The sequence below is a fragment of the Amblyomma mixtum genome, chromosome 6 (assembly GCF_055824585.1).
Source record: "Amblyomma mixtum isolate Tamu chromosome 6, ASM5582458v1, whole genome shotgun sequence".
Classification (NCBI taxonomy): domain Eukaryota; kingdom Metazoa; phylum Arthropoda; class Arachnida; order Ixodida; family Ixodidae; genus Amblyomma; species Amblyomma mixtum.
The window spans coordinates 153,002,489-153,024,622 of NC_143017.1; the positions used below are offsets into that span (position 1 = coordinate 153,002,489).

General features: G+C 42.9%; 1 protein-coding gene across 1 annotated transcript in view; it reads left to right on the forward strand.

Moving 5' to 3' along the window:
* PolE1 (DNA polymerase epsilon catalytic subunit 1) overlaps positions 1-22,134 on the forward strand; it is a 65,619-nt gene that overhangs the window by 4,499 nt on the left and 38,986 nt on the right. Inside the window, exons 8-23 of the mRNA XM_089549702.1 lie at positions 957-1,042; positions 1,454-1,634; positions 2,386-2,457; positions 3,437-3,550; positions 4,152-4,364; positions 6,592-6,699; positions 7,503-7,631; positions 8,190-8,292; positions 10,233-10,379; positions 13,044-13,189; positions 13,897-14,045; positions 15,526-15,618; positions 16,816-16,960; positions 18,065-18,222; positions 18,295-18,490; positions 21,560-21,685. Of these exons, the coding sequence (XP_089405828.1) occupies positions 957-1,042; positions 1,454-1,634; positions 2,386-2,457; positions 3,437-3,550; positions 4,152-4,364; positions 6,592-6,699; positions 7,503-7,631; positions 8,190-8,292; positions 10,233-10,379; positions 13,044-13,189; positions 13,897-14,045; positions 15,526-15,618; positions 16,816-16,960; positions 18,065-18,222; positions 18,295-18,490; positions 21,560-21,685 (2,166 nt within the window). The remainder of the gene's footprint in view (positions 1-956; positions 1,043-1,453; positions 1,635-2,385; positions 2,458-3,436; positions 3,551-4,151; positions 4,365-6,591; positions 6,700-7,502; positions 7,632-8,189; positions 8,293-10,232; positions 10,380-13,043; positions 13,190-13,896; positions 14,046-15,525; positions 15,619-16,815; positions 16,961-18,064; positions 18,223-18,294; positions 18,491-21,559; positions 21,686-22,134) is intronic.

Here is a 22,134-nt window from a genome sequence, read left to right on the forward strand (position 1 = left end):
CTTTCTCTGTCCCGGGACAGAGAAAGAAGACAACACAGGTCTCTGTCTCTGTCCGGTCACGGGTCTCTGTCCCGTGTCCGCTGCGGTGTCTAGCTCCTTCATGTCTCACCAACTGGCCTACACATCTACCCTCGTAAATCGATAGTGATGTTTTGCTTTGATACAATTGTAGTGACTGATCAGTATCAGGACAACATGCTCAAAATGATTGTAGCATTTGCGGTGCTGTATGAATTATAAATAATGCTGCAAATACAGTGTTGTATGCAGTGTTGCAATATAAATTAATAACAGCGCACTACTTGTGAAGCACTAATGGCAGGAACAGTGAGGGACGCCGTAGTGAAGGGCTCCGGAAATTTCGACCACCTGGGGTTCTTTAACGTGTCAGTGCACGTTAAAGAACCCCAGGTGGTCGAAATTTCCGGAGCCCTTCACTACGGCGTCCCTCATAGCCTGAGTTGCTTCGGGACGTTAAACTCCAATAAACAAACAAACAAATAAACAAGTAAATGGGCCACGGAAATGAAAGCTTTACTGAAGGATAACTTAACACTGAAGTCAAAAACTGATGAGTGCGGCAGGCACGGTCTGTCATGCTCAGCGTCTGCTGGCAGAGTCAACCGTTAATGGTGCACCAGGTTTCAAGAAGTAAAATTTTAAGTCTGTTTCCATGGTCAATTTACTTTTCTTGCCAGTAGCACATGAAAGTGTAGAGTGTGGATTTGCTATTTTGATGAAAACAAACGTGCTAAAATTTTTGCTAGCGTTGCCATTTAGTTTCTAAGCTTCAATACCGGGGATAAGCAGTTTAACAAGGAAAGTGGTCCCCAAGGCACTTCTTATTGCAACATTGAAGAAGTAACTGCTCAGCATACTTGGTGTACCCTGCTTGAGTTTGGGCTGCAGTGGCCAAGAAATGCCTTTTCATAATGATGTTTGTTTTTTTTTTCCAGCTCTCACTATTGCAGAAATTCTTCGACCATATTGTTGAGGTGAAACCGCTTGTCATCGTGACGTACAACGGTGATAACTTCGACTGGCAAGTTCCTTCCTGTACACATTTTTTGCAGCTTTGAACACTCATTTCTTGTCTGGTTGTAAAAGCTTTACAGCGTTCTGATTATTTTGACGCTTTGGCTGGCTTGTTAGGAGACTGCTAGATCCTAGTTGGCAGGGTCTTGCCTTTGTAGCTTGGGCTTTGATCTCTTCTGTATATTGTGTACCCTGATATTATTTACTCAGCTTATAAAATTGCTTGACTGATAACTATTTCCGAACATTGGAGTGCTCTTACGATTGCAGTCTTTGTGGTAGTAGAGTAACAATTGTTTGAGCAAAGTTTTAGCCGTATGTTGTACATTGGCAGCCTCACCATTCTTAGAGTACTGTAGTTGTGAAAAGCTGCTGTTACCTTGCACGTCTGGGGTGACAGGTTATTTTCTGCTTGCAGGATGTTTGTAGAGGCACGTGCAGCGGTGCATGGCCTGACAATGTCCAAAGAGGTGGGCTATGCGCGCAGCCGTGAAGGCCACTACCTGAGCCGCCCAAGTGCCCACATGGATTGCCTGCACTGGGTGCGCCGGGACAGCTACCTGCCTGTCGGAAGCCAGAACCTCAAGGCTGTGGCCAAGGTCTGTCTGTTTCACTCTTCTCTCTGCTTTCAGTTTAAAAAAAATAGCAAGAGCCCAGAGTGTTGTTCATGTCCAATCTCCGTGCCCCTACCAATGCAGAGTGACGGGGAGTGAAACTGTGGAGTCTCATTTCTCGTTGTCTGATGACATACTGCGATCATGTGTTAACAATTATATCTGCTTTGTTAGTATACTTGACAACACAGTGCGACTGAATGTGTTCAGGAAAATCTTTTTCACTGTCTTGGTCAGGAATTCATAGTAGAGTTCTGCAGAAGATTGTTTAGCTCTTGAGAGCAAATTCCATCCAAATATCTTGCAGTAATTATTTGTGAACGCTGCCCCGCAACAGTGCTGTGTCTGTACAAGGTTATGCTGAGGCTACGTCGTGGTCCTTTGCCTAATTGGAGAAACTTATTTCTCCCAGATGTAGTATGTAGTGAAAAAGTAGCCTGAACCATTGGAATCTGATGTCAGTGCAGAAAATTTGCCCTGTGGTGGTAATTTTTTACCAGTGGATGTGATTGTGCAAAGACTCCAGTTTTGTTTATTTGTAAATCTTATAGTGAAGGGGCCAAAAGATTTATCTTTTCATTCTTTCGTACTTGAAATAGTTGTTTGTTACTAAGTGCAGTCAGTTTCCCCGTTTACCTTGTTGTACCTTTTACAAGATCCTTGTTTACTAACCCACTTTGGCTCTGAAACATTGAGCTTCATTGCTTTTGTCTTACTGTTTTTAACTGTTGTGCAGGCAAAGTTGAGGTATGACCCTGTGGAACTGGACCCTGAGGAAATGTGCAAGATGGCCACTGAACAGCCACAGGCGAGTCAAGCATGCATTGGAACCTGTATTACAGTACTAGAGTAGATCTTTATATAAGGGCTTTTTCATTGATATTCTGATTGTGATGGCATTATGGTGGGACAGATCCCTCAAGAGGAAAGTATGCAAAAGTTGCATCCTGCCAAAATACTTGCCTAGGGGGCCCGAAGCTTGAGGCTGATAGACAAGTTTTAAATCAAATTGGGGATAGCATAGCTTGCTATTGGAAAGGAAATGATAGGTGTAACATTAAAAGACAGAAAGGTAGCAGAGTGGTGTAGGGAACAAATGTGAGTCAGTGATATGCTATAGTCAGATACAACTTAAGTCTGCAGTGAAGCTAAGCCCACATTCAGCCTCTGCGCACAGACTTTCTCCACGATGAAAAAGCAGTCCGCTGGTTAAGCGTTTCTTATTACCTAAACAAAAAGCTTATCACAACAAAAAGATTATGAGCTTTAGAATTTTGATACATGCATTGTTTGATAAAGTCAAACATTAAAAAGCTGATTTCGTTTACTGTTGCGATTGTCCAGCGGAGTAATACAGACTGCCGCGGACAGTGGCCCAGTGTTAGCAACTGCTGTTTTACTATAGTTGAAATAAAGAAGTGGGTACATGCTTGATGTCGAATGTGGAGAACAGAACTGATAACAGATAAGGCCTCATACGGTAACCGATTGGATTCTAAGAAGAAAGTGCAGCAGAGAGTCAGGTGGACAAATGAGATTACGAGATTTTGAGAGATAGTGTGGCAGCTGGTGGCATAGAACAGCACTAATCGGAAATTTTCTTGTGGTGATGGTGATGATGTATCCGAAACAAGCATGCTGCTTAGCACTGACATTTCATTCTAAGCCTGCTGAGTGCTGGTAAGGTGCTGTTGGATGTGCTAGTTATGCATGTAAGCTCAAATACCTTTGATAGATTGCTATGTTTTGGAATGTAATTTTGGTGACCACATTTCCACTTTCTGCAGGTCCTTGCAAACTACTCAGTGTCCGATGCAGTGGCAACCTACTATCTGTACATGAAGTATGTCCACCCATTCATTTTTGCTCTGTGTACCATCATTCCCATGGAACCTGACGAAGTGAGTGCACCATTCTTTCATGTTGTTGAAACTTGTCATGCACAGGTGCTGGTGCATTTGCATGAGCACCGGTTGACTAGGCTAAGAAATAGATCAGCTGCAAGAGCTGTAATTAGAGTTTAGCAATGACATAAGATTCAACCAAAGAATTCCTTGTTTTTTTCAGATAACATCAGAATTGTCCTGCGCTTCCTGCGACAGAAATTTTGTGCTTGCCATTACTTTTGGCAATAAGAGAAACGAGAAGTTCATTTGTTTAAGCTAAATTTCTCTTGTGTGCTTATGCCAAATGCATATTGAATGCATTGTGTAGTTTAGTGCAACTGCTATGCAATTGCAGGATATGACTTGCTATTTCCAGCTGGTTGTTTAATGCAGTTCGTCGAGAAAAATACAGTCATCTGTTAATAGTTTGTTCAAATTATGGGGAATTTGAATTAAGCGGGGCACCTTTAATACACTCGTTGTTCATGTGTCTAAAGTGTCTGGTAGAATTAACCAGGTTTTTTAATTAAGTGAGTTCATGAGAGTCCACTGTATGAACCAGTTAGCCCAGTCTCACAATACTGCGCTTCTCACCTCTTGTCGTCACATGTTGCAGGTGCTTCGCAAGGGGTCTGGCACACTATGCGAGGCCTTGCTGATGGTGCGAGCGTTCCACGCCAACATCATTTTCCCCAACAAGCAAGAAGCAACGCTCAACAAGTTGACTGACGATGGTCACGTGCTTGACCAGGAGACCTACGTGGGCGGGCATGTCGAAGCACTCGAGTCGGGTGTCTTCCGGGCTGATCTGCCTTGCCGGTTCCGTCTGGTCAGTGACAGCAGCTGGGCGCATAATTTAGAAGTATCCACTAAGTAAACTTGCGTAAACGAGCTTGGCCTAAACTGGGCGCGTTTTCTTGCTAGAAAAAATAGCAAATGTCACTGCCACCGTTTTTGATTATGTCAGTTGCAAAGAAGCTCCCAATGCTTTTAAATTGAACTCAGCTGTTTGTTCCTCCTTTTGAATGCTTTAACATAAATTTTAGGCATTTATGTTATGTTGTAGTATTTGTAGCATAAGTTTTGTAATATTCACTTTGGCACTACAATTATTTAAGCAATGGCAAGTATAGTTTCAGCCGACGTGATGTAAGGCTACGTAGCGTCACATCAGCTGTGGTCATGCAGTCGTCACCGCCACAATTGGCGCTCCACCCAATTCGTATGGACTGAAGTGGGTGCGTCCACATAGTGGGCACTTCCTAAATATGGGCCATAGGTTGCTATAGAATGTTTTTCATGGTTGGTGTGCCAGTGTCATGTGTTGGTTTAGGAGGTTTAAAATGGTGTACAGGGTACCTGGTACAGTGAAATAATGCTTGTGCTGTTCCGCTGCTATACAGAAAATTTGTTGTTTGATGCCTGATTGTGGGCACCACATTTGGGAGAAATAGAAATATGAGTATGCTGAAATCGAATTTCAGCATACGTTTACATTAGGTGGTCGACATGAACCTTAAGAGCTCTCTACAGCAGCATGTATCATTGCTTGTGGTCTAACACATTTTTAATTACTATGCGCCATATTGCTCGCTGCATTTTGAAGTATAAAATGCATTCAAGAGATTACCTGTGTTTAACTGGTTTGCTTGCCCTCGACAAAATCTAAATTGCGGAAAGCTGGTGCTACTTATAAGGGCATAGTTGCTGTGGTGTTTTGCTGTTGATTGCGAGATTGTCAGTCTGGCAGTAGCGAATGCAAGAATTTCGTGCAAATTAATGTGTTTCTGTTATTTCCATTCAACTACAACATATTGGGTTACAGCTGCAGATATTGTAGGTAGTTTCAAGCGGAAATTTTGGCATTGTTTCTGTTTATTCTTGCATTCCTGTATTATGCACAGCAGCGTACTGTAGTACAGCAGCAAGCTGAGCTAGTTGGTGCATCTGTTCAGTTGTGGCTGCCACGGTGCTTGACTGCTGACCCTAAAGACACAAGTTCGATCCTGGCCGTAGTGGTCATATTTCAATGAAGGCGAAATGCTAGAGGCCTGTGTACTGTGATATCAGTGCACGCTGAAGAACCTCAGATGGTCGAAATTTCCGGAGCCCTTCATTATGGCGTCCCTCATAGCCTGAGTCGCCTTGGGATGTTAAACCCTAATAAACCATAAACCAAACCAGATTAGGTGTGAGCCTGTGTGCGTACTGTCCAGTACTGTCTTCTGTTGTCTGCACCTGTTAGCGCAGTACTCCCAGTTTCAAAGAAGCATAGCAAATGCGCTACATTTTACAGTGACTGCTGCTTTGATGTTCAGGATGGAGTAGCATTGATATTTCTATGCTATCTCATTGTCAGTTGCAGCTTTTCTTCTAACCAGCACGTTCTTTAGAAGCTACACTTATGGTGACTGTAAATTGAGATTGCCAAATTTCTACCTCTATTTTTAGTGTACACTGCATGATATGTCACTTGCAGATATGTACTTGCAAGATAAGGTCATGCTGTTTGAATATGTGTTGTATGGGCCATCGAGAATTTGTTCTGTACTCTGCAGAATTATATGACATTATGTGGACAATGTGGACATTAAGAGACAGTAACAGGGATGAATGGATTAGGAACCAGGAGTTAATTATGTCTTAACTGTAATCAGGTAGAGGAAATAGACATGGGCAGGTGATGTAATGTGGGGAGCAGATAGCCAGTGGTCAGTTATGGTAACAGAGCAGCAGGTTCCAACAGAAGGCAAGAGCAGCAGGGTGTGACAGAGGGTTAGGTGGGTGAACGAAATTGGAAAGTTTTCAGCAATAGGGTGGCCTCAGGTGGTGCTAGACGGGGTTATTGGGAGCTAAATGGCAGAGGTCTTTGTCCTGCGGTGGACTTGACTAGGCAGATGACGATGTGGACATTGCGCATATGTGGTGATTTTTCACTTCATTTTTAATGAAGGTGTAGCAGAGCTGTGCCTAGCATGCGACATGTTTATTCCTGTTATGTAGCACTTTTTTTTTCAATCACGGTCTAAAGGGTAACATTCCTCGCTTTGTTCTAGGTGCCGGAGGCTTTTCAGAACCTGATTGATTCAGTACCAAAGACAATGCAGCATGCCATTGAGGTTGAAGAGAAGGTGCCATTGAATGAGGCACTTAACTTCGAAGAGGTAACATGCACTCTTGCTTTCTCAACAGGCGGGAGCGTGTATAATGCATCTTCATTCGGAACTTGTCTGAAAGCTAGTCCCATCCAAGTGTCAAGTTTTGAGGAACTGCGCGATGAATGATAAAGCATCTTTAGTAAATAATGCAGACGACAAAACTAGTAATGTTTTTGTGTTTTTTAAGACTTTAAAGGACTATAGATACCAAATTTTTGCTTGCGCGTTTTCTTTAAAGCGATGCATTAGACGTTGGTATACATTGTGCACCTTGTGGTATTCGTCTGCGACCGCTAAAAAATTTATTATTGAATTCTTGACACTGTTTCGGTTTCAACTGCTGAGCGATGGTTGTAACGTATAGTTCATGTTTTGGTCACGTGAGAAATGAAAAATCAGCTGTATAGTTGCTGATAGGTCATTTTTTCATCATTCCAGGTCTTGAAAGAGGTTGGCTTAAGGGTTGTTGTGATTTAAAACTATGTGTCAGCGATTGTATTAGTGTTTTTCTAGTGCATCACGTAACCTAAACACCAACTACACGTCGTAGTCATCGTTCGGTTAATGAAACCGAAACCGAAACAGCACGAGAGAAGAAATTCAATTATAAACTATTTAGCGGTCATAAGAGAATGCCATGCAATAATCTATGCATTCTAATGTTTAACACATCATTTGAAAGAATAAAACATGCAATAAAATTAGGTGTCTATAGTCCTTTAAAGTAAGTTTCTGATATACATCATGCCATGCAGTGCATCAGCATATTAATGCCGATTTTTCTGGGGCTCTGTTTTGTTTCCATGAAGGTGTGCGAGGAGATCAAGACTGCACTGGCATCATTGCGGGACTGTCCATCAAGGCTTGAAAAGCCCATAATATATCATCTTGACGTTGGTGCCATGTATCCCAACATTATCCTCACCAACAGACTGCAGGTAGAATTATTTATTTATTTTTTTACCTTTGTGCAGCCTCTAAATTGTTCGAGCTGTTCCGTGGGCATTTTCTGATGATGATTGTCATTGCACTTCAGTAATGCTAACGATGTGTTGCAGTAATACTAATGTTGTATTGTAGTAAATACTAAAGGTGTATTGCTGTAGTGTTGATGCTGTATTGCAGTTTCATTTCATTTGCTGCAAAATGAATTTGTAGGCTATTATGAGATGTGTATGCACACCACTTAGTAGCAGCTTGCCGTTGTACTGTCGATATGGGCCCATTGAGCTCTTGAGCGTAGCATCTTCAGTTGTATGTAGATTGTCAGCACATGGCTTTATATTCAGTATTGTGAAGGCCTGCTCTCAACTGCTTTTTGCTGTGGAGAACAATCAGTGATGCTGACAACTTCTGTAGTCTTTCACTCGAAAACAAAGGTGTGGCATCCTTCTGTATGTGAAACATGTCTTGCTCTGTTGTGTTTGTATTCTTAGTTACAATGCGTTTCGTTTCTGACTTTTCTGTTGTCTCCATGACTGCTGCCTGTTCTCCAGCCCTCGGCAATGGTTGACGAGTCTGACTGTGCTGCGTGTGATTTCAACAAGCCTGGCGCAACCTGCCGCAGGTCCATGCCCTGGACGTGGAGGGGGCAGTACAGTCAGTAGCACACTTTTTATTTTATTTCTTTAAACTCCGACTAATACGAACTTGGTTACAATGGATTCTCTGATAAGACGAACAATGAGATAACATTTGGTTGGTCTCCCATATACTCAATATATAAAAAAAAAGATATCCGCTGGTGACGAACCTCATCGCTTGCCCTTCATGTAAAATAAACTTTAGCAATGACCATGAACCACTGTGACCCCTTAGCGCTACTCGTCTGTGCAGCCTTGAAGCAAGCAAGCAAGAAAGAAAAAGGACCCCTTCTCCTCAAGAAAGCATCCTCGCACTTTAGCACAAAAGTGTGGAGAAGTGGTCTTGCAGGGAAGGGGTCTTGCAAGGAAGCCTCCTTGCGAGTGCGTGGTAGGCAGGGAGTAATCACGTCTTCCTACGTGCGGCACAAAGACAGAAAAGACACTGATGTGATTTCAGAGCCTGTACTGTTCAGCTAGCCATCTTGGACCTTCAACGTGCTCTGAGGTGGACTGAAGGCAAAAAAAAAAAATAATGTCACAAGTAGAGGTTGCTGCAGAATGAAAAAAAAAAGACACGGTGGGAAAAAAAAATAAACGGACTGATGCCGTTTTTTGGTTAGATGACATGAGGTTGTTTCAGCTCTCATTTTTCAGCTCACTTCCTGCATTGTGCAATAAATACTTATCTTCTCACTGTAATTTTGTTCTTTGCTTTCTTGTAACATACTCACATAGTCTATGTAGGAGGATTTCTCTCAAATAAACCTCGCTCTCTCAGGATAAGATGAACTTCTGGTAGGATGGACAAATTCTCATAACCGTTTAGGTTTGTCTTCTAGGGAATCTCTTTAGATAAAGTTCACATATTCTGCACTGTTGTGTGTATACTTGTTATGCCTGAAACAGGGGTAGTTTTATGCAGGCTTTGGAGGGTTCCTAATGTGTCATTCATAAACGGATAGGCAGAGGCAGCAATATGAAGACATTTTATTTAAAAAGAAAATTAGCTAGCCTATTGTGGATTGGATTGGATTATGGGGTTTAATGTCCCAGAGCAACTAAGGCTATGAGAGATGCCGCAGTGTAGGGCTTCGGAAATTTCGACCACCTGGGGTTCTTTAACGTGCACTGACATCGCACAGTACACGGGCCTCTAGAATTTCTCCGCCAAAGAAATTCAACCGCCGCGGCCGGGATCGAACCCGCGTCTTTCGGGTCAGCAGCCGAGCACCATAACCACTGAGCCACCGCGGCGGCGCTAGCCTATTGTAAAAAAAATGGCCTGCATATGGTAATTAAACTGATGAAGTTTTCCACAGGTGCACATGGCTTGTTTGATTGTGATGAATCGTGTATTGTTATTAGGCTGCCTTCATAGTAAACGCTCACTACATAAAAATTTCTGAAGATTTTGCAATAGCTCTATGAAGGTAGGCTATAAAAAAAATTAGCAGAGCTAGGCTTACTGGCTTAGCGCATGGTGAATCAGCAAAAGCTGTTATAGCTTTTGGTTCAGCCATATAGCCCTGCATTCTGCCATGGAACCACCCTCAGGTCGCGCATTTCTCCACTCTTGTCATAACTTGCTCCTTCCATGACAGCAACCGTCTAGGCTCTTCCCGTGGCAGCCACCTTCTGACTACGCATTCCCCGTTGCAGGTGGCAATTAATTCGATCGAATTAAATTCAGCTCACTTGCCACCTGTCCACTGTGTTTGACAGATAGATTAATTAATTCAGTAATTAAGATCTTACAGCTGATGCTGTAGATTCCATGGTAGAATGTACAGCTATATGTCTAAGCCAATCTCAGTACAGCTGTTGCTGTAAAAATTATTTCAGCTTGTAAGTTGTCCAGATAGGATCAAATGGGATGTAATCTTCTGTTCCTCTTTTTTTCCTCTTTACGTTCCTATTTATGCTCTTGATGTGTCATGTGCCTACTTCAACTCCCAGTGCCTGCAAGCAGAACGGAGTTTCAAAGGATACAGCAGCAACTGGAGACGGAACGCTTCCCTCCTGCCGAACCGGGCATGCCCTTCCGAGCATTCCATGAGTTGTCTCGTGAGGAGAGGGCGGCTGCAGAGAAGAAGCGGCTGGCTGGTAGGGTGGCCCTCTTTGTTGACCAGTCTTTCCTCTCCTGCATTCATTTATTCTCTTAGGTCTCTCAGGACTACTGCATTACCAAGCGTGAAGTACGTAGTGAAGGTGTTGTGCTTGGGAAGTATGTTCAAAGAAACTAAATACATCTTTATGGCAAAATTCAACTGTTGTTCTGTCCTTGGGGCTGTTAGAATTGTACTAAGGTTGTCTTGAGTGGTGGAATCAAAGCAGCAGTATGCAGGACACACAACATGATCAGTCATCTATGCTCCAGGTAAGTGTCAACACCAGCTGCATGTCCACCAGAATTTAGTGGCCATATATTTGGGCAATGTGGTGACCTGAGCAATTCAAAAGTAATTGGCTCGTTATGTGATAAAGTGGTCATATGGTCAGATTTATGACTGTAGAACCTGCTGCATGGCAAGTTTCCAAGAGCATGTTATCTGCCACTGTTTTATGGGGTCTCGCTTAATAAATCAGCACAGGCGCATTGAGGAAAGGCACAGGAAAACGGTGGTGCTTTTATGGAGGCAACATTTGAGTATGCATAAAACTCTGGTGTTAACTGGTGTTTGAAAAGGCTACATGCTTTCCCGATACAAAATTAACTGGCTCAGTTAATTTTTATTTAATTGCACTGTCAAGCTGGTTTAATCCATTTTAACTGGCAGCAGTTTGTCAAAAGCATGACAATGGTGATGCACACACTCTTCCACTATTAAGGTGAACACGTGAGCATGTGGCCGCTCTCTTTGAAGTGCAGCTGCATGCAATGCTCCCTTGCACTGAAGCAAAGTGGCAGAGGTGCGGAGGGACCTGGAGGTGGTGATTCGTGTACTCTACCACTTTGCATTGATATGCGACCATGTTGCACGCACTGGTGCTCCGAAGAGCTTGGCCATGCGCTCGCATGTTCACCCCAAATGTGGATGACCGTGTACAGTCAGGTACCAAACAATGTACTGGTACCATGATGAAACTAAGTGCACAAGCCAGCAGTTCCCGAATGCTACATCTTTATGTGTCATAAAACATATTTTATTCACTAAGTTCAGTAGCATATTGCTGTCAAGCTTTGTAATGACTACTTTTTTCATGTTCCTTGACCAATGCTGGTGACACATGGCATTATCATTTTGTTTGTCACGCGAGAGGCAGTAAGATTTCTCAGCACTGACTGTAGCTATGTGCAACTCTTTATACAATGCTCAAGGTTATAGTAGTTATTATAGGTGCCATATGTCGAAGGTTCGTAATAACCTTTAAATTCAGTGCTGCTGAGAGTCACAGTAACTCTGATTTTCGATGACTGCCGAGTGCACTTGTTGCTATCACCGCCGCTGAAATGTTTCTTTTTTGTCAGCACAACTTTGCCCAGCAAGCAGTTCAAATTTAATGCCACTCTTTTGTCTGCCATCTATGCCTACGTCCGTGTGCCCATTACTTCATTGCATGTGTGTTGTTCTAGCTTCTGCTGATCTTCAATTTACACAGAGTGCAAAAGCTGCGGGCTTTCTTGCCTCTGCATTGGCTGAAATAAACCAGATTATGCCGCGAAAAGCTGCTAGTATAGAACTTTAGTCATACATAAGTGTAGGTGGGGGAGATTATTTAAGAGTGCTGCAGAGTTTCCTAGTGTGATGCCAGATGTTGGTGAATTGCTGAATGCAGCACATGTTACGTTCACACCCACTTTCGTTGACACGATAGACTGGTACTTTTAACCTGCTGATATGAATTGCCATGGGCTATGTGAGGTCACAATTCAGTTAATTACTTCAAATTTCTTTTGATGGACTGTCAAACTTGATATTGCCACGTATCATTGCAGTGTCCGTTCGTTCGCGCAAGGCCGCAGGAAAAGGGTGTTATCATTTTTGTTCGTGACGCGAGAAGCGACCGGACTAATATCGATTGATCACAGCCGTGCCGAGCTGCATCTGCGTGTTTCCAGATTACTCTAGATGATCTTGACCTGTTATCTCGAAGTTTCCTTGCCGGCTTTAAATTGAAGGATGCCGCGAGCAGCGGGCATTCGTAGTTCGACGACCGACGAGCACGTTTGTTGCCTACGCCGCCGCCGAGTGATTCAGTTCTTTTGCGGGCGCAAGTCAGCCCAAATAAAGAGCTTCGTCTCCAAGACTGGTTGGTGTCTTCCTGACCGCTGGACTGCCGTCACTACAACGTGACAATATTTATAACCACAAACAGGCTAACAAAATTTTGACTGCTTCAGCTGTTCATGGGTAATTTAGTTAGGCATGCACTACTTTATTAGAAATCCTATTTGTTTCTCTGGTTCTGGAGCTGTTTTTGGCTACCTTAAAGTACTAGCTGGCTTGTAGATGAGTGAATTAAAAATATATATGTGCTGCTTTATTTAATGCCTGTAAGTATCATTTTCTTTTTACAAAGCTCTTCCACCTTGTTATAGAGCTTAAGCACATTTTAATCATGGAGTGTGTTAGTGTTCCAGGTATTGCTGATATCTTATCACTGGAATGCACAAGGTTTTCATCACCATACACAGTCCATGCATGTGCTACAGCTAATATGTTGTTACTGCTGGCTTTTTATAGTGTGCTTCCATGTGAAGCCGTTCCATTGCTGTCTTGTGTGCCTGGGCATTTCCTTTGAGCGCATTTGCTTTGGCCTTTTCAGATTATTGCAGAAAGGCCTACAAGAAGGTGCACATAACGCGTACAGAGCTTCGAGAGACGACCATTTGCCAGAAGGAGAACTCTTTCTATGTGGACACTGTGCGGAACTTTCGTGATCGACGATATGAGTTCAAGGCCTTGTTAAAGGTGTGCTATTTCATGCTTTTCTTTTGTAATAGTTTGAGCAGCAGTAACGAAGAAGGGGAAGGGCATGCACCATCAAGGAGAAGGTGATGAAGACGATGTGATTAAAGAGGAAGCGTTCTGAGGAATGGCTGCGTGGCCCCTTTGATCCGTCACAGTAGCTATTGATCTTGCGTCACTTATTGTCGCTTCAGTTTGTCTCTATATTGCATTGGAGTTTCTCTGTTAATCGTGTACCCTCAGAGGCAAGATTGCATAAAATTCAAGAAGTGGATTTAGCAATGTTGAAGCAAACCTTTCTGTGCAAAACTCAAAATCTGTCTGTCTCTGGCTTTTTCACATTTGCCTGTAAGAACAATCTTGGAGCTGAAGCCTCACCAACAGCCTGTGGAATAAAAATTGACGTTTAAGTAGTTGTGCCAGTGCAGAGAGAAATCGCGGGAGTTTTTATGAGACCGACAGTATTGGAGATGTCACGAATAGCATCAAAAACCCTTTTTGTCTATCACCAGGAGTGCTACGCTACTCACTGCAAAGGCTTTCATACTGACACCTTTAATTTTATGTTATAAAATGGACCTGTCATGTGTTGTCATCCAGATGTTATCCTCATTTAATGAGCAATCTGGGCCCACTCTGGAAGACGTATCTATGGAACGAGAAATGTGGATAAAGGTTTGCCTTGAATTTGTCAATTTTTTCTTTGATAGGTTGCTAAAAAGAAGGTGTCTGAAGCTGTCGGAAAAGGGGACGCAGCCGAAATCAAGTCAGCCAAGAACCTGGAAGTGTTGTATGACTCACTACAGCTGGCTCACAAGTGTATTCTCAACTCTTTCTATGGATACGTGATGAGAAAAGGGTGAGGAACATGTTGCCAAAACTCCTTTTAAATTTGCTTAAATGACAGTGAGTCTTGTGATGGAAGATTTTCTTTGCTGCCATCTAACCCTGTGTGATGGGTTATTCAACTCAAGCTGTTGGCTAATGACTCCTCTTTTATAGAAGCGTGGGCAGATATAGATATGTCCATAAAACTGCCATTTTAAAAAAAGATTAAAAAAAAAAAACATGCAAGTCTTCTTGCAGCGTGTGCGTGCAGCCTTCATTTGAGAGGCTCACGTGTGTAGCCACGCACGCAAGTGCACACTATGCCAGTGACTTCACAGTGCATGCATCTGCTTCAAGGAGATTATGCTTTTACATTGCTTGTGTCTCGCTGACTGCTGCAGCCACTTAGCCATGTGTTGCTCAAGGTGCATGGCGGGTGTAAAAGTATGCAAATGCAGTAGACTCCCTTTAAGATCAACATCCTGCACTGAGCGCTTTGAAGGTACCCAGCTCAGTAGCTGTGCATCTTTCTCTTATCTCGCTCCTTCCTCAGTGTAGGTGTTGCCAACTCTACGAGCAGGCGCACCACGCAGCTTTCCATCTACGCCGATATATGGCCATCTTTGCATGGCGATAACATGTATTTAAAACTCGGCCTCGAAATGTTTAAGCTCCAAGGCAATATGCAGGCGTACTTTGTACCTACGCGCCTCATAGTCAGCCAGAGGCAATGCGCGGCACGTCACGTGCATGCAGCGCTGAGATCTGGCCATGTCAGATCTCTGCACCAAATACAGGCACGAAAAGTGCCCCGCCTTCTCTGCACCCGCAAGGCAGCTTCTCTGCAGCGTTTTATGTATTTTAATGCGATAGCATTAGGTAGTAGTTGGTAGTTGTCCATGTTGTTTACTTCATCGCATACCCAATGTTTTATGCTTCCTTTTATTGATGACCCACTGTTTGCTAGGAGATCTTTTTATGAGCAGGCAGGAGTAAGGGAAATGAGGGGCCTAAGGGGGAGATTGGCAAAGGAACTCTGCAGTCTTTGGAACGAAGAGCCACAGGTAAAATGAGAGGCTTTCTGCACAGCTACCTCTTTCTACCTTTGAACATGTTTCACATGGCATCTGTGGTCTAATAGAGCGTATTACATTCGCCGGTTTGATTAAGTGTGGTGCTGGTGAACACCCTCATCCTTTATGAGTGGTTAACTAGAGGAGACATTCGTTTTAGAAAAGTGTGCAGGGACAGAAAAGATGACGAAAAAGTACACAAGACAAGCGTAGCGCACTGCACTGCTCATGATAGCGCTGAATGTTACATGCGGAGGTTGAGGGTTTGCTACCCTCCTGTGTCATTTAAAGTGGCAGTCTCATATTAAAGTGATTACTCAGTTCCTTTCCTTATCTAAAAACAAAACAATAATAATGTCAACATTCTATTGTGCCTTACTTGATTTGATTGACTTAGTGTTTTTACTGCCTGATTTTCGGGTCTTGTGCCGTTTGCAGGGCCAGGTGGTACAGCATGGAAATGGCAGGCATTGTGTGTCACACGGGAGCTGGCATCATCACCCATGCGAGGGAGCTGGTGGAGCAAATAGGGTGGGGCTCTCTTTGCTTGCCCATGTATCTGTCTTACAACTTTGGTGACACTGCCTTAATGATTGTATTCACCGCACAAAGTAGGCATGACAGGGCCTGTGTGCCAGCCAAGATTGGTATTTGGACTAGTATCCATTTGATAAAGAAAGGTTAGGTGCATTTGATGCACAGTTGACATTATAAAGAAGGCACTTTATTGAAGGCTTCATCTTGGCCCTGCCTCCAATGCATGCGCTTGAGGTGAACTACATTTATAATGCATTGGCAATGGACTCCACTTAACATGGAGAATGAACCAATGCAGGTAGGGTGGGAGCACAGAGGAAAAACAATGCTGATCTATTGCTCTCTCTCTCAGTTCAATCTCTTGGTGCAAATATCTTGGCACAGTGTTTGAGAGCATGCAAGAGAACGTAAGAATTTAGTGACACCAAATGACTGAGTGATGGGTATGACCACAGTTTCCTCTTGGTCGCTTTAGTGCAGGAGGTAAAGAAGGCAGAACAGAAGGGCGAAGAAATGCGACATGGGGGCGACAGCCTATTTTATGTACTTATGTACTTATGTATTTTATGTCCTTTACCTGTGCACACTGTCTCAATCTTTTGGTACGGGGGCATAACTGCAAGAGTGTGAGTATTGCGGTGGAAATGAACACAGCATTATGCCTGGAACAGTCGCTGGGTGCTCCCGGTTATTTATATTATTCCTTGTTTCAGTTAAATGAATGCTCTGCCGTGTTGCAGTAAGGAGAATCTGTTTTGCTTCAGCACGTGTTTCAAGTATACGGGGTGTATTCCTGTGCCTTTCCCACAATTCCTACTGATGACTTTGTTATAACAAGGGCTCACTGCATGTGCATGCATGCATTTGTGCTTGTGTGCACATGTGTGAGCTCATGTGTCACGTGTCTCAGTCAGGTCTTTTTGGTACACACTGGAACGTTGGCCGACATCTTGGTCATTAAATCAGTGGTTGGAAAGTTTTCAAATTACTCTTATGCCATAGAGAGATGAAATGGTGACCAGCATGCACTGCACTATTGGCAGCTCTCAGTTGGTCCTGGCTACCAAAAAATTGTTTTAGTTTTTAAATATTAGTTGTGTTCACTTGTGATGCCCTGTGCACATGTGTAGTGAAAAAGGAATGACTACTTCGGCTGCTTGTTTTACTGCTCCAGTTTTGCTTGTGGTGCAGGCGCCCACTCGAGCTGGACACTGACGGCATCTGGTGTGTGTTGCCGGCATCATTTCCTGAGAATTTTGTCATCCGGACAAGCAATGCCAAGAAGCCCAAGCTGACCATATCCTACCCAGGTGCCATGCTCAACATTATGGTGCAGGTACGAACTTCTGTGCTCTTGAAGTAACATTTGATATTTATTTGTTAAATGTGTTTGGTCACAGCAAAAGAGAAAACCTGCTGGCTGCATGGTAACTGTTAGTATAAATGTCTCATGCGTCAGCTGTTGGAAAGCGCAGGGCGAGGGAAGGGGAGTGGGAGCAATAGGATGGGAAAAGGAAAGAATATACAGGGTGATTCCACTACTGATGGGCCTTGCCAAAATGTTCCCAGGCCTGTGGTGTCATAGCACACCAAATGCTTGCATACTGTAGTGTACTAGCAAATGCTGTATACTAGTATTTTTAGTTTTTCTGCCAGAGCTGTAAGACATTGACCAAATATTTAGGGGAATCCCCCAAGGTGGAGTAGATTTGTAATAAGGGAGCAATTACTCATTGACGTCCACCCGAGCGCAGCCATACGGCCACAAAGGAAAGCTATACAGCTTTCACAGAATCTTCGTAGTTAAAGAAAAATTCGTCCTGGTCCGGGGTTCGAACCCGGGACCACCGCTACACCGGAGCAGTTGCTCTACCAACTGAGCTAACCGGGACGGCAAGCTTGTGGTAGGGCGAGAGCGAATTGATCTATAACTCGAAGTGGGAACAGTGTTGACCAAATATTTAGGGGAATCCCCCAAGGTGGAGTAGATTTGTAATAAGGGAGCAATTACTCATTGACGTCCACCCGAGCGCAGCCATACGGCCACAAAGGAAAACTATACAGCTTTCACAGAATCTTCGTAGTTAAAGAAAAATTCGTCCTGGTCCGGGGTTCGAACCCGGGACCACCGCTACACCGGAGCAGTCGCTCTACCAACTGAGCTAACCGGGACGGCAAGCTTGTGGTAGGGCGAGAGCGAATTGATCTATAACTCGAAGTGGGAACCGTGTTGACCAAATATTTAGGGGAATCCCCCAAGGTGGAGTAGATTTGTAATAAGACATTTATGTACCTGAAATCTTTGTTTAATAAGGAGTGGTTCCAGTTACATCACATGAGCTGTCTCTACCTTTTATATGTGATCATCTTGGGCTTTGATTTTTTCAAAGTTGTATGGGCCTGTCTTTTGTTTCATTGCTGGTCTCTTTTGTCACTACAGGAACACAACACAAATGACCAGTACCATGAGCTTGTCAATCCGGAGACGCTAGAGTATGTCCAACGGTCAGAGAACTCCATCTTCTTCGAAGTGGATGGCCCTTACCTCGCCATGATCTTACCAGCCTCCAAGGAAGAGGGCAAGAAATTGAAGAAGAGGTGAAGGCTGTTTTGTTGGGGTTATTATCTCTGTCGCTTTACGTTCAAACATCTTCCTTCCAACTCCCTTAGATATGCTGTGTTCAACTTTGATGGCTCCCTGGCTGAACTGAAAGGATTTGAGGTGAAGAGACGTGGTGAACTGCAGCTCATCAAAATTTTCCAGTCATCTGTGTTCGAGGCCTTTCTCAAGGGCAAGACACTCGAAGAATGCTATGCAGCTGTTGCCAAGGTGGCTGACTACTGGCTCGATGTACTGTACAGCAAGGTGAGCTTACTTTTTCTTCCTTTATGCATGGAAAGTTTGCAGCTCTCTTTGCACGCAATCTCATTTTTATCAAGACTCACTGCAAACTTTGAATCAAAGCTTGCTTTGAAGCTTTGCATCAAAAACAGAGTCAGAGTGCGATTCGGATTCTGTTTTGACCTTTGTGTTGAAATTTCCCTTGAAACCCGTTCGTCCTGGCCAGGCTGGCCTCAAGCCGGCAAGATTTCTTTGAATATTGCACCACAGCTCTTCTTGAAAACTCTTTGCTATGCCATGTTGTTTTAAAGCTAGAGTTGGCCTAACTCTCCATCTTGGCGAAAAGGTTATTTCTCCATTTCATGCCAGTGACTTAGTGCTTGTAATCAGAACTCGTTGAGCCAGATTTTCTGGATCAGGCTTAATGAACTGACTAAGCAAAATATCTTGTGTTTCTAACTTAACAAATCACTGCCTTTTATGGCAGTGACATGTTAACAGCTGTGTCGATTGATGCTTAGCAGTGGTGACAGCAATTTGTTCAAGCTGTAATGAGCCCATACCTTGTCTAGATAAAGACAAAGGTTCTGTAGGAACTGGTTGCATCACAAAGCTAATGCTTTAAGCCCGCTGGATGACCTTTGCAGAGTTATCAACTTAACTGTGTTGAAATAAAAACTGGTATGGCGCAAGAAACGGAGACACAGAAGGCACACAAAACACAGGACTGACGCCAACTTTCAACTGGGGTTTATTGCACCAAGCCTGCCTTTTATACCACAACCGAGCCATATCAACGAAAGCGTAAACGTTGTACATATAAAACGGCAATTCATGCGACCACTGACAATAAAGTAATGCTGATCATAACAATCTAATCTAAACAGAGCTTGGGAGACCAACTTATTTTCTGGCCAGCAGAAACACATCAACCAAGGCAAAAAAGAAAAAAGAAACAAGGCACTGGGGCATGACAAATCCACACTAACGAATTATGAAACGCGTGATGAAGGCGAAACAGAGCAAAAAATCGAACGACTATGAGATAAAACCACGTGAAAAAAGATAACCAACAATAACCCGGCAAAAAAAAAAAAAACATGACCAACAATAACGCGGAAAAACATGACCAACAATAACAATAAGGAGGGATGAAGTCTGAAGATACAGCACCTAGCGTCAAGTGATAAAAACTGAAGATCATTCCTGAAGAACAGTCGTCTTAGCGTCTAAGAATCTAGAAATTGTAAAACACCGAAAGAAAGGACGAAATAAGAGCACAAAACCAAGGGAAATCTGCGAACTACAAAAAACCTTCTATAAAAGACGTCTCGGCGCTGCTAAGCATAATGGAAGGCCTGCTAACGCATTTGTTGCCAGCTTTATCGATGAAATATGCCTCAACAATTTCTCTCTCAGTTTTATCTTTCCCACTCTTTAAAAATCTAGCTTTCTCGAATTCGGGACGGCAATTAGAACAGCTCTTGCAGTGGTCCACCAGGAAGCTTCTTTCGTTGTTGCGCAAGTTGCGCTTAGCTGTGGCCTCGTTTACATCGGGCAAACAGGTCGTTGTTTTAATGAGCGTGCAAGTGAGCATTCCCGAAACTTGCGCAACAACGAAAGAAGCTTCCTGGTGGACCACTGCAAGAGCTGTTCTAATTGCCGTCCCGAATTCGAGAAAGCTAGATTTTTAAAGAGTGGGAAAGATAAAACTGAGAGAGAAATTGTTGAGGCATATTTCATCGATAAAGCTGGCAACAAATGCGTTAGCAGGCCTTCCATTATGCTTAGCAGCGCCGAGACGTCTTTTATAGAAGGTTTTTTGTAGTTCGCAGATTTCCCTTGGTTTTGTGCTCTTATTTCGTCCTTTCTTTCGGTGTTTTACAATTTCTAGATTCTTAGACGCTAAGACGACTGTTCTTCAGGAATGATCTTCAGTTTTTATCACTTGACGCTAGGTGCTGTATCTTCAGACTTCATCCCTCCTTATTGTTATTGTTGGTCATGTTTTTCCGCGTTATTGTTGGTCATGTTTTTTTTTTTTTTTGCCGGGTTATTGTTGGTTATCTTTTTTCACGTGGTTTTATCTCATAGTCGTTCGATTTTTTGCTCTGTTTCGCCTTCATCACGCGTTTCATAATTCGTTAGTGTGGATTTGTCATGCCCCAGTGCCTTGTTTCTTTTTTCTTTTTTGTCTTGGTTGATGTGTTTCTGCTGGCCAGAAAATAAGTTGGTCTCCCAAGCTCTGTTTAGATTAGATTGTTATGATCAGCATTACTTTATTGTCAGTGGTCGCATGAATTGCCGTTTTATATGTACAACGTTTACGCTTTCGTTGATATGGCTTGGTTGTGGTATAAAAGGCAGGCTTGGTGCAATAAACCCCAGTTGAAAGTTGGCGTCAGTCCTGTGTTTTGTGTGCCTTCTGTGTCCCCGTTTCTTGCGCCATACCAGTTTTTATTTCATCATGAACCAACTCGCCCAAACTAGAGTTTTACTTAACTGTGTTGGTTAGCCTTTTTGAAAACTAAGAATTTGTTGCATATTACGTTTTGTTTTGGCCGTATGTCCTGCATGCATGCTACTAATAAGTACCTTGTATCCTATGTATTAAGTTTTGCTTTGTACATTAGTTTCTTTTTACTTTATCTCTTGTATCTCATGTTGTATTAATTAGTTTCTTTTGCACATTTGTCGTTCTTTGCCCCCCTTACTCAATGCCCTTCTGGGCCCTGTAAGGTATTGTGAATAAATAAATAAATAAAATAAATAAATTAGGCAAGGAATGAGCATTGCTGCACTGACATCCTTGTGGTTGCTTAATAAGAAAGGAAAAAAAAATGAGAGAAAGAAAGACCTGCTACATTTTCAAGTAATGTTTCTCTGAAAGCATGCTCTACCACTGCATTCATTGACATGGTCAACAGAGAGGGATGGGGCATGCAGTAATAAATCTCAATACAAGCTCTGTTCTTTTCTGTGCATTCTATCCTTTTGAATTGCTTACCATGCACTACTATGTCATGAACTAAAGTGTACATACTTCTCATTTTGAACTTGTTTTTATTTATTGTGCTACTCTTGCAATTCCAGGCAGAAAACATGCCTGACGAAGAGCTGTTTGATCTAATCTCTGAAAACCGGAGCATGTCTCGAAAGCTGGAGGACTATGGACTGCAGAAGTCCACATCCATCTCTACCGCTAAAAGGCTTGCTGAGGTATGACACTACTGACATGCTTCTAGAACTATGTTAGAGTTCATGTACAATTACCTTAATGGCACGTGTAATTTTATGTTTTCTATTATTATTTTTTGCATGCTGTTGATGAAAACGGGGATTTAGAATATACAGGGCATTTCCCGTAACTTGAACCAAGGATTTACATAAAGCTGCACAATGGAGCTGGGTGGTGAAACCAACGACATATTGTTTCCTGTCGTGTGGCACTCCTCAGAGTATTTTAAAGTTCTGCGTAATTGGTTAATTAGCAAAGATTATATATGCAAAATTTTTAATATTCACTTTAAGGTCATGTGGGTTTGATTATAGAGGGGGTTAAGCAACAACCGAAGGTTTTGGGGAAGCTGTGTCGCTTCCCTCTAGCCATCAGGCTGTTCACAGATGGACATAAATTTGCAATTACTCCCATATTAGAAGAACTCTCA